This window comes from Cyanistes caeruleus, chromosome 10 (genome assembly GCF_971803275.1).
Source record: "Cyanistes caeruleus chromosome 10, bCyaCae1.hap1.1, whole genome shotgun sequence".
NCBI classification, from domain to species: Eukaryota; Metazoa; Chordata; class Aves; order Passeriformes; family Paridae; genus Cyanistes; species Cyanistes caeruleus.
Genome location: NC_141710.1, coordinates 16,125,548 through 16,138,742, shown reverse-complemented (window position 1 = coordinate 16,138,742; position 13,195 = coordinate 16,125,548). Strand labels below are relative to the sequence as shown.

The window sequence follows — 13,195 nt, the reverse complement described above, 5'->3', positions numbered from 1 at the left end:
GGTATCTGATGAGCTACAAAGTGTTTCTGCACATTCAACTGAAAATAAGACAGCTACAAACAAACCCTACACATTTCCTTTCCAACAACGTTAAACCTGAACCTGTTCATTTGTAAAGCTTAGCAATCAACTTAAAACTTGAGCTTAACATTTGATTCTGTTAAGCTAAAATCTGTATAATTTCAAGCATCTTTTCATTGCATGATGAAGGAACACTATTCCTCCATTATTAGGGATATCCAGATAAAGTAAGAGTGTGAACCTTTTGTTTTACCTCAAGATGTTTGTTTGTTTGTTTGTTTGTTTGGGTGTTTTACACCTTATTCTGACACAAATCCATTTCTGGGAGGGATTAGTTGGACTCTTGTACCAAAAGCAAGACAAAATCTTCCACATCTGCAAATTTGAAGCCTCCAAGATCAAAGTGGAGGAGCAAGCTTGGGTGTGGAGGGCTTGGCTCAAGTCAGCACTGAGCTGGTGAACCCTGGCACATGTGGGGCACTCCCTGACCACAGACAGAGGGTCACAGGCTCCTGCTCCACCTCTCTCTGTAAGTTCCAAGGCAGTCAGCAGCTATGTCACCTTCTGTATTTCCACCAACTTACTCATTTTTGTAGGTGTCCTGCAATTACAACCAGATTTTGATTGTGAGCTTCTGAAAACAAACCTTGAAAATGAATTTATGGTAAATGGAAGGCACAGTCAAAGACAGACAAAGGAAAAGCTGTCCTTACCTTCTGCACCAGATAGACACTGGTGGCCCTTTGGCTTGCTACTTTATCCAGTGCCGTTTCTTCCAGTACGAAGTAGCTCACATCCGCAATGTGCACTCCCACTTCCAAGTTCCCTGGAATTGCACAAGGAAGTCAGTAAGCTGTGAGCAGAAATGAACTGCTGACATACTGAACTAATTCCTCTCCCCCAGTGCTACTGCAACCTTTTTGCTTTATGCCAAAATCTCACAAAACCAATACTTGTTTCCACTTCTCCCACCTGGGATGAAAACCATGGTCTCTAGGGACACTCTCAAATTCACCACCACGTGGCAACAACATGAGAGAGAATATACATAGAAATGAACCCTCAAGTACAGAGGTGGAAATGTGAAAACCCTTAAAATCATGTGGATAAATCTTTCCAATTAGGAGCTTGTAATAGTGAGCTCAGGCCTCATCCCTTTGCTGCCAGACAGCAGCATGAAAGAAAGATGGAACCCCACCTCGAAAACACGCAGGCTATGCAGGACCCAATTTCCCTGGTGTGCAGTCACACATGCTTTTGGGTTTTCAGAACTGCACCAACCTGGTTGAGCCCAATTTGCTGCTGGGGACATGAGGAGTCTTCAATTACTTTGGACCAGGCTATGCAGAAATGCAGTTTTCCACTAGAAGAATGTTTTCACTGGTACCCTGCCCTTCCTTCAGATTCGGCTTTTTATCCTTTAATTTGAGTCCAGTTTAAAAGCATCTTAAGTCAAAAGTTAGGCTAGAGAGGAGTACTACTGAGGTTTATCGTGAAGTTATGGCAGTAATTCGGATTTGGAAGTAGTGATCATCCTCAGCTTTGGAAGTAATTAGTACCTGGGTCCAAGAAATTCTGGTTTGCTAATCCTCAAAGCAGCCTATTGACCTTTGTTTTCTCTGGAAGGACTAGGCTGAATTTGAGGTGCTTATTTGTAGAATAGTTCTAAGTGCAGCGGGTTCCTAATTATAACACTTGGTTCTTTAGAGGAATTCACTAACCCCTTGGTATCTATAAATATTTTTTCTTTCCTTAATTTTTCTAAAGAGACAAAGTAATAAGATCCCACGCTGGTGACAATCCTGTTTATTTATATACCTCGCAAAGAACATTATCAAAGCCCTTCTCTGGAGTGTCACGTTTTTGAAGGATAAATGGTTTGTAGCTGTTGTCATTAAGCAGTACATGTGCCTTGAGTGCCCTTCTGATGGATACCAGCACAGGATTTCAGCAGAGTAGGAGTAGAAACAGATGAAGAGGAAGCATGAGAAGGTTCAGCCTCTTATTAGTGGGAGACACCCAGCCCACTGTGCCCCAGCTGGGAACTCAGGGAAATGAGCCCACCCTGCAGAGCTGCCTGACTTCATAACGATTTAACTTTATTAAGCTATGTTTGCACAGCGCTGCGAGCGCGTAAAGTGTGATCATGCTTTTTGAGCAGCTTTTGTGCACTGAACAGAGCACAGATGTCCAGAGTACAGAAACACACACGGAGGGCAGGAGGGATGGGGTTTAGATGTGCACACACAACCTCCAGTCACTGGAAGGGCCTGCAGAGACTAAACATGACGGCAGCAGGGAGAGGGGGCAATAATCCCATTGCACACCAAGGAACAAATTCCACCACTTGTCAGGAAGCTGGGAGCAAAGACTGCAGATTAAATGGTTCACCTCAGAAAGCTGCCTACAGCTGTGTTGTGATATTATCACATGCCTTGAAAGCTGCTCTACATGGATTAGGCATCCAAGCCTGAAACTACTTAGACAGTAAGTCTTAGACCAACAGTTCAACCAACAGGTTTAATATTACACACACTCAAAGCCAACACACTCAGAAGGTAAAAAAATATTGAAAACTTTGAAGTCAATATCGTAATGTATTGACCCTGCAGGCAAATATTGACTAAAGGAAAAGGAGAGGGGGTCATTACATCATGCCTTCAATCGCACTTTAATTCAATATGTGCACTGTTACATACATGAACTTTTTGTCCTCGATAGAAAATCGACAAACCAAGAAAGATCTCATTGCATGAGATAATAAAACATGGAGTCAGCCAACGAAAACACACTAAGCAGAGTTAAATTTCGTTCAGGTTTCCCACCAGAGCTTCTAAAAGCCGGGGTGAGCATGAGACCCTTGCTTTTGAACTTTTAATGGAAATTCTATCTAAATATTTTCTTACATACATTGACATAATGCAAACTGGCAGCTCTTGGGTTTGTCTTGCTCATGTATGAATCACCCTATCTCCCTCACCCCCAAAATATTCAGACCAAGAGAATTTGAAGATACAGCACAGTGATCAACCAATCTGATTTCTTTCAAATTATTGCTTTTAAATGTGCTAGACAAAATACCAGCCAAAGAAATACCTGCCTGCTGCTCTCTCCTGGTTTATTTGCTAATTAATTTGAAAGAGCATTGTGGATAAAGAAATACTGTTCACTAGAATTCTGTTCTAGGTCCACAAACAGTTTTTCTAATCATGACAAAGTCACAAAAGGAACATTTCACATTGCGAAAATGCGAAAACGTTATTTCCCAAGGCAGGGGGAGGAAAAAAAGGTAACAAGAAAAAAGAAAAAGTGTCCTGAAAGGGAAAGAGAATTTAACCAGCAGTCAAGGAGTAAAAAAGTGTTGTCAAAGAGATCAGAGAAAAGGGGTAGAGGGTGAACACCACATGGACAACACAGCCATAGGCTACAACACATGGTCTACTTGACCTCCATTTTGTTGAAAAAAAAAAAATCTACTTTTCGAGCAAAGAGAGGCTGCAAGCCTTGCCATGTAGCTCTCCATCACAAACTTTTTATAACCTAAATTTCTTAGAGAAACAAGTACTTTTACAAACTACAGATTTATTTCATCCCAAATTCTCTAACAGGGAACTTAAAGCTGCACAACAATCCCTTAAGCTAGGTATACACTACGAGTTTAGGGTTAGGGCTTTTTATAAGGAATTTACATAAAAATGTACAGGAGATTAAGCCAGACACTTCATATGCTGCTATTAAAGCAAGAGCTGCAGGGAGCATCTATTGCAATGAAAAATGCTGAAGTCACTTGGATGGCTTCTTTCACTCAGGGTCTCTGGGACTCTTTCATTTAAAATAATTTCATCTGAAAGTGGATGCAAAACTGTTGTGCCATTCAAACTCTACCACTGCCAAGCTGCTCTTGGGAGATGTTTAGCAACAGGGAATGCAGTTTAGAATCAAGCAAGGCGTGTTTTATTAACCAGCTGAACCCTATTAGCTCCTCTCTGCAACTACAGAGATGCAGTGACAGGGATGGATGGGAGACAAGAGCATTGTCTGAAATTACACCACAGCATTGCAAAACCTAGTAAAGAGGCCCTTTGCAAGGAGGAGCTCTCCTGAGGTCTGCAAGAAGAAAGGGAAAGGGCTGGGCATTCAGCCACCCAAACTCCCCTTGGGCCAATGCTCTGCCAGTGGGACAGGATTTGTTGTCATCTTACTGTAAACAACACAGTTGTGATGCCACAAACAGAGAGGACAATTTCCCTTTTATTTACCATCGTGTGGCTGCGAGAATGGCAGAGCACAATGGACTTGTGTCTCGCCAACTTTCTGAAAGCTTGCGTCCCCTCCTGGAGCTTGCCAAGTGACAGAGCCATGAAAGGCAGATCTCCCCCAGCACAGTGGGCACACAGTTGTTTTGGAGAAGGTTCAGCTCCTCAAGCAAAGGATCTGGCTTGTTTGAACCCACCCCAAAATCTCCTGTGCATCAATATGATGCTAAAATCAAAGGAGAGCAGTGGCATCTTGCAGAAGAACAAGGAACAGGCTGTTCCTTTTTTTTTTTTTGCTGATGATCTCATTCTCTATGACAAAACAGTTCAAGGAACTTCTTCTTTATTGAAAAAAAATATAAACAAAAAGGGATTAGTAAGAAAGAGCTGGAAGAGAAGGAAAAGGCATCTTCAGCCTGTAAATGCTTCATAAGAACTTCCATATTTCAAAAATCCCCAATATGAACAGAACTGAGATTGGCTCCAGTTACTCCAAACTGAGAAACAGCATGAGATCACAAGAGAAGGGAGGAAAAAAAACCAAAAACCTCTCTCAATATTAACTCTCCCCATACTGCAAGTCTAGGCACTTCCTCAACTTCTACAAGCATCTGAGAAACTGCTGTCAGGAAAGGTGACATTGCAGTGATGCTTTTAGCAGTTCTAAGAGAATAAAAAAATACTCCGTTTTTCACAAAAATAAACCATAACAAGGTTTTTGTTAATTTCTTCTTTACTTCTTTAATTTAAAAGGTCAATGTTGGACATCAATGAGTCTAAAATCCAGAATAACATGATTCCTAAAGTACTGTTTTACTCTGGTCAGCTACCCTGACCTTTGGCCATTTTCTCCCTTACATCAAAACTGAACATTACAGAGACAACTACAATTTTACAAACCAATTTGTGACTAGCTCTAGGTGAGGTCCAAAACAAAACTCATCTGTTCATTAAGTGCAGCAAAGGACAAGTGAGGATGAAAAGCAGAAATCTTTTCTAGAGTTTTCCATGAGCCATCAGCAATCCTTCAAATACTTTCAGAATTATGAGGAGACTATATCTATTACTAAATTAAATTCTGGAAGCAGGTCTTTCATGTGAATTGCATAAAATTTTTGTCTGCAGCAGCTAATAAATTCAGCAACGTCCTAAAACCACTTGATATAATTTAAAAGCCACCTTTTATACCTCAAAACAAAGCCAGGACACCTTCATAAGGTGGCACTTCATGCACTGTGCATTACAGAGCCCTGAGTTTTACACACAAACCAGCACAAGCCCCTGCAGGAAAGAGACACCCCCCAAATCTGAAGGGGAGGCTCAGAGATGGCTCTTAGTCAACATGAGGCTGTCTCAGGCTCTCAGGAAGGCAAATCCTCCCATGGGAACACAGGGTAAATCTTTGTGCTGGTGGTGTTCTCCCAATTTCCAAACTCCCATGAGCTGGAGACAACTATGCTGGCATCAGTCAGGTCTCCAGACCCCACAGATGATATCACCAAGACAGAGCAACTTAACAAGCTTCCTCTCCTGAGCAAACCTGCATCAGCTCTTCATCACCTTATGACAAAAGATGCTGCCACCCAGAAGGCACCTACTACCCACACCTGTCTTGAAAACTACCTTAAAACCTGACACAATAACTCTGGAGAAGAATCAAAGAGCTCTTCTATGCAAGTGCTACTACTGCACCATTAAGCTGGATACTTGCACAAGGAAGGAATTCTCCTGAGGGAAAAACACTAAATACTCAGGACAGAATTCACGCAGCATGTACAAGATAAAACATTTAATTGCAGACTGAAGGACACAGGCAATGATAGCCAACAGAATAAGCACACTGAATAAGGATTTTTTCACACTGCTGAGCAAGATACAAGCAGAAAAATACAGATACAAGCAGGGAAGAAGTATTGCAGCAACAAAAAAATCAGGAAAGAACGCAGAACAATTGGGGACACACAGTATAATGATGGAAAACAAAGGGAATGTGACATTTCTTTGATATATCAAATGTGTCCATTGGAAGACAGAGCAGAGACAGTGGTTCCTTATGCAGCAAAGCCTGTATCCCACGTCCTGCCCATGCAGGTTTTGTCCCCATTCCTGTGCTGGTACTGCTTACACTGTAGAGGTTCACAGCAGAGCTGGTTTCCCCTGTGCCTGCATGAGTGCTTAGCAGACCTTGTGATGTGCCAAAACAGAAAGTTCCACTCAGAGGTATTGTAAACTGTACGGATTTCTTTGCAAGACTCAAGTAATGAGCGACTTAAGAGGAGCTACAAACCCCAAACACATCAGATTTTTCCACTGAATGTCATTACTTATTATATGGTCACCTCTGGGAGAACCTTTAGATGACTACTTACAGCTTAAACCCAGCATGAATCTTTGTCATGCAGACTCAAATTCAACACTTGGTGGATGGATCTTCCATCCTTGATCCTGACAAGATGTCAAGCAGGAGAACACAGAGGCAATGGCTTGGATTCCTGGCTCAGAAAGCAATCTCTGCTGATACCAAGGCAGACTGCCCTGAGCTCTCTTGGCAGCCTCTTAGCAGTGAGGTTTGCAGCCAACATGATGAAGGTAAAAGGACAATTTCTGGTATTCACGTCATCAATTGTTTGTATTCCAAGACTGATTCAAGAGGCTCTATCAGGAAATCAGCAGTCTTTGGATTTAAAGCGATGGGAAGTGACACCCAGCAGCTTTTGAGATGAATTACAGTATTTCTGGGTGTAGGATGTCATCCTGTTCCTGAAATGAAGGTTTAGAGTGGGGAGGGACTAGCCTCTCTCTATTGCTTGGTCAGTTCCTTTTGTGATATCTCTACTGTATGCAGTAATCCAAGGCTGAGTGAGCATTCCCAGGCATTCAAAGAGACCTTGAGATGTAGTGCTAGGCCAAACACATACAATGTACTTCCACAGAACAGCCTTGACATTTCTTCAACTTTGGAAATAGAACGAAGTTGCTGAGATTTCACTTTTAGCCATCCAACTGGTTTTGTTTATTTTTGGAAAGATTTTCAAAACATTTCCATCTGCACCTGGTTTTACTTTTTCTGTGTATCTAGCAAAATAGTAAACTATCAATAAATACTGTAGTGAACTACAGTGTAAGATGTTTTTCCTGTTCAACTGGGTTCCGAAACCCTACATTACAGTATATAACAAGTTAAAACAACAACTCAGTGATTCTGAGGGATCCTACCATTTCATAAAGTTGATAATAAAGACAATATACAGCAGTAACTCCTTTGCTGCCTACATGTAACAGAACATGTGACTGAAGATAACCATGTGGGAACGCACTGCCAATTACTTGTATCCTTTTAAAATTTATCTTCCTTGAATATCTTCTGACTTTTATTTGCTACATTCACTGAAAAGTCCTGTTCTCTCTAGGACTGAATGGTCATCCCCTATCATTTGTGGTTCTTCTCCAAGGACTCTCCTGGTCCTTTTTCATGAATGGAAATTCTAGGCAAAGTGCTTTTAGATCTGTTTACACATGAATTTCTGGATCTTCTTTCCTTCTTTCCATTATCCAGCTACTTAAAGGCATTTTCTTTATTTTTTTGTTCCTTCAATACACAATCAAACACTCATTTTTTTAAAACTTTGTATCCAAAAATGTCAGTGAGATCCACCAGGACATAAAATCCCACGCCTCTAAATCTTTGGGGAATTGTCCCAGGTCCTGAATTCATGAACTGAAATGATCCAAAAGGCGACTTTGCCCAAAGCATCTCTCCTCCCTGCAGAAAAGTAAGCTCACTTCTATGAGTAATTCCACTGGTATTTGCACATCTGTTTGCATGTTCTGCAGACACAGTCTTTGTTACCTTAGTCCTTCTCACACAATATACCTTTTATTTTGTTCTAATCCCATGTCTCTTTGCCACACGGCTTTCTTTGCGTACAGTAAAAAAAAAAAACAAACCCAAAAAACCAAACAACATTTGGGATAAGGATGAAGTATTTATAAAATATTTATACCTGATATAAAAATCCAGCACAATAAATATTGATTATCAATCACAAACCCTGCCCAATTTTGCTTAACCAAGCTTTTAATCAACCTTCTCACAAGCAGCTTTCAAACATATGCAAGAAACCATTTTAACAAATTATGTTCTAGCAATAAATGCTCTATCTAAATCCAACCTTTCTTAATCACCCCAGTACCTTAACACCCAGTTTAATGCACTTGTCTGGGGATTTGGCTCATTCTATTCCCCTTTTGGACAACAGCAATTTGGAGCAACTTGCCCTATTCCCAGTGGAACTGAGGGGAGCCCCACTCCATCAAGCTGTCCCACCAATTTCAAGAGAGATGTTTGGTGGAGAAAAGCAGACTCAATTCAGCCCTCTGATTCCATTCAACCCTGCACTTGGAAATTGGAAGTGACGTGTGTTTCCGCACACAACCCCATGTTACCTCCAAAGAAGAGACAAAATACAGTGTACATGCTGCAGTTCCCAGCATTACACAGGAGCGCACTGTGGGGCACAGCAGGGATCTGGATTTGGCAGAGATCTGAGAGCATTTTGCATATTTCAGTGAATCTGCAACCACAAGCCTTCAATAGGAAGAATATGTACTTCTTTCTAATCACTGCAATATGTCTTTTTCACTCTCCTAGTGACACAACAAAACATCCCCAGATTAACCAGCAGGTAACAGGAGAGACAAGCTAATTATATCTGATGCTAAAGTAAAATTTTACCAAATGTTGCACACAGTCCTGCTCCTTGTAGATCTAATTTTTCCCATATTTGACTCCTGCAGTAAATCTAAGCAAATTGAAGTTTATGATCATTTGACATTTGACTCATATGTCAATCTGTTTCTGTCATTTTCTCTGCAGGTCTGGTGTCTGTTCATTTTAAACAGCTTACAAAGAAGGAAGCATAGTAATTTCATAAATTATTTTTGATAAATTAGTCCATAATTATTTCAAAAGTAACTTCTGATCCAACACTAATTTGTTCTTCAGTGTTTATCTTAAGCAAGTCTGCACAGCAAGACTCCAGTTACAAACTCTCCTGATACTCTGTCCTGCAGGGACCAAAGGAATTTGCTAAAGGGTTCTGCACCACATTTTGCTAAAGCAAATTTCACCCTACAGTCCTTAAGTGGCCAGGGAGACAAAGCTGAATAGAAGAGGTAATATTTACATCTTAAAAAGCAAAATATAAGTGTACAGAACTTTGGAAATTAAAACATCCTAAGTGTTTGCAAACTACACCAGGAAAGAATGTGGATCAAAGGAGAGAAAGACCAGGTGGTCACCTGAGATGGTAGAGAATATCTTGGGGCTACCGGGGCTCTACAGGTGTTTTTGAAGCACAAGATTCTGGAGTTCACACACCAGGGAATGTCTACTAAGCTCTCCAGGTCTGAGAAAAACAGCCCCAGAACCTGGAGGTCTGCAGCGAAGAAGGGAGAATTTTATCAATATTTGGTAAAATATTTGTTTGCTTTACCAAAATGAGTGAAATAGGCTCCTTGAACAGAGAACTAAGTCTCAGTTTCTGCAGATCTGTTCCCAAAAACTCCAGCTCACAAGGTGCTTTGTGCTAAGCAGAAAGGTCATGCTGCATTCTTCCAAGATTTGGGTCACAAAGAAAAGCTCTCTTCTTTGCTTATACCCCATTTTTATGACACATATAGAAACACAATGTGTTGGATTTTTTTTAATCCCATTTCTCTTAGGTATATTTGATTAAAATTCACCAACAGATTGAATGGATTTAAGAGAAACAGAAAAAACCAGGGGGCTGCACACTGTAGAAGCCTCATTTGTTTAAGTCATCATGCAAACATTGGGAAGAGTAAATGATTGTATCTATTTATGGCCTCACTCCAAAATGCAGACAACCAGCGTCACTATGGACATGGAAACCAGGGCAAACAGTCTGTAGAATATATTTCTATTCTGCAGTACAACAATTCCTCCTAAAAAAGATGTAAATTACTTGAACTTAAATTACTTTGTTAAAGACTGTAAGACTACAGGAATGAAAGAAAAACACAAGTGAGAACCATATTAGTTATTTATATACAAATAAAAGATTTACAAAAGCTCTGTCAGTACAGCCCAAAGCATTACTTTGAGATCAGCATCAAAAAACAACCCCTCAGAAATACTTCCACATAATTTTTGCTTCATCTTTTCCCATCATGGCCTGACCTTTCAATAGAAGGAAGTGCCTGTCTTGAAATGTGCCAAATTCCATTTACACTCGTACCAGTAAGCAGCCTTCAAACAGGACTGCATCAATAGTGTACATTACCAGAAATACAAGCACCACTGGCAGATATTTCCCAGAAGACATTTGGAAAGTGTGAGAAACATGCCTGGGATCACTGGGACACACAGGTCACCTGCCATGCTGAGATCAGAATGAATCTGTAAACCTCTGCACCCTGGGTGAAAACATTCAGGCTTGAAAACAGTACAGCTGTTTTCTTGGACATCCATACAACCTGAGAATGATTTTGCTGTGCCTTCCTGGCCTCAGCAATTTGCTAGAAGACGTGCAGAAAGGATCACAAAAGAGCATTGACTGAAATGAACTTGTTTAAAACCTCAAGCTACCCTGAAAGCTCTACAAAGGCTGTAGAAACTAGGTGCAGGCCAGAGCCATCTTTTACTCCAAGCTTATGCTGAATCATCTAAATGGAGTACAGTTTGTTCATATTTCTGCAGCTGTTACATAAATAACCCTATTTTCCTTCTTTATTGGAGCTGATCTCTTTTAAAATATACACTCACAAATGTGAACAGCAAGCTCACCTCCCTACTGCTATCATTAAACAATAACGAGGAGCACGGCCGTTAATCAGAAACAGACTCCAATATAAAATCCTCTCAAAACCAGACTGGCCCACTTAAAACATATATCCCTGGAAAAGTTTCCAACTGCTGCAATATCCTACTGCAAGCTCCATTAAAAATACAGCTCTTCCCACAGCTATCCCAAGCTTTCTTTGCTAGTGGCACTCTGCTACTGGGTAGTTCTTAATGATAGATTTGTGAACTACTTTAGCAAAAAAACTCCTTTCCATCTTTTCCTGAGGCTGTAGCACCTCCACCCATTGACCAGATCTAATAAGGGTCTCACTGAAAAGGCTTGAAACTCCACAAAGGTGCAAAGACAATCACTTATCTCTCTGCTTGTTGCCCAAGATTCTTCAAGGCAAAGAAACTGTCACAGTCTTGAATAAATTAACAATGAATGCTTGAAGACAATTTAATTCTCCAAAATCTTCTGAAATGCCCTGATTTAGCTGTCTTGTAGAAGAAGTGTAGGCAATGAGTGTGTTTTTTTGTAGAAATTCAGTGTGCTATACACCAACAGAGAATTCTGAATTGGGATCTGCATTCTCTGTTGATTTTTGGAGATCTCCTGACATCATGAGGATGCCAAGATATGTGGTTTGTTCATGTTGGGATTTTTGGTAAGGTTTTTTAAAGTGTTTTACATATGGGCAAAAGAGATGGAAAAAATAATAATTTCTTGTAACCACGTTTACATTTGGAATAAAAGCTGTGTTAACTCTTAACACAACTTTGCCCTCATGAGAGATTCAGCCTTGCCAGACCTGGACACGCTCTTAAGTTCTAAAACAACTCTTTGTCATAATTGCAGCTATCATAGCAACATTTAGAGCCAAAAGTTCACAGGGTACCTCTAAAACATGTCAAAAGGTTCTACTAAGCATAAGATTGAGGTTCCCATAGGGGCTCTCCTAAACACCGAAGAGCTGGGAACAGCCACAGCTTTGCAAGCAAGTGAGCACAAAGAAGTGACCCCAAAGGACTCCCAGTACTGGTTTTGGACCTGTCTAAATCTGCACATTCCTGAAAAAAAATGAAGTCAAAGTACAGATACCTTAGAAAATTTTACATATGCTGATGGACCTATTACCCCTGCTTTCACCAGCCACAAAACTGCTATTGTACAGTACAATTAATTTTATTTGCCTCAAATTGTCTTTCACCTCTGCTTTTTTCATCCATTTTATAGCACTGTTATAGTACTCTGTACTTGGGTCTAAATGGCATTACAATTCATTGGCTACATTGCACAGTATGAAATCAACTTTAAAAAATGGAAATTATGTCTTGGATGTCACCATATTGTGATGACAAGCAAGAGTAAGAAAAACTAGACACACACTGAAAAAAAACCCCCTTTATCTTCATTATTAGGGGTAGATAGGCTAATCTAATCATGCACTATTTCTAACCAAGCCTGTTACTGGATCTTATCAAACTAAATGAGCCCAGCTTGGATGGCAAAGTAAGCTTACAAGAGAGAAGTTCCTTTGGTCATAATCATCAAGATTTGGCTTCTGGAGCTTTACTTTCTGTTCTGTTGGCTTACAGCATAGTGAAAGTACAAATAAGGCAGAAGAGAAAGCTCAAAAGGCAATGAGAAGAAAAACACAACTTATAAGGCACACTGTGCTCATCTGACAATTCCCAGCATCCCATAAACACCAAAAAACAGTTTAGCCAGTGACCTTCAAAAAACTGGATTCCTTTACCCATGGACTGCAAACACAAGGTCAAAGTTCCACTTGACTTTAGCCTGCAGGAGTGGTGTATTAGCTATTCAGCTTTAACTCCCATAATGACAGGAGACAGCTGAGATCTGCTCAAATCAAATTACAGCTCTGATTATGCAAAACACTGTGGCTCTGCATTTTCTAACACTAAGACTGAGTGCAGCTTGAAGATGTCTGCTCGAAGATTTCTAAAAACAAGCAATTAAAACTACAGAAGGACTAGTTTATTACTCAACTTATATTTGGCAAAGAATACTTCAGGACAAATTATAGATACAAGTGTGTCAACAGCTGAATACAAACACTAGGAGTATTTTGTAAAATATATCTCA

At 40.3% G+C, this 13,195-nt stretch overlaps 1 protein-coding gene across 4 annotated transcripts in view; it reads right to left on the bottom strand.

Annotated features, from left to right (window-relative positions):
* Positions 1-13,195, bottom strand: part of DIS3L2 (DIS3 like 3'-5' exoribonuclease 2) — a 176,975-nt gene that overhangs the window by 72,411 nt on the left and 91,369 nt on the right. For all 4 annotated transcript variants that reach the window (XM_086843961.1, XM_086843962.1, XM_086843964.1 and 1 more), the window contains exon 12: positions 735-847. In XM_086843961.1, the coding sequence (XP_086700087.1) occupies positions 735-847 (113 nt within the window). The remainder of the gene's footprint in view (positions 1-734; positions 848-13,195) is intronic.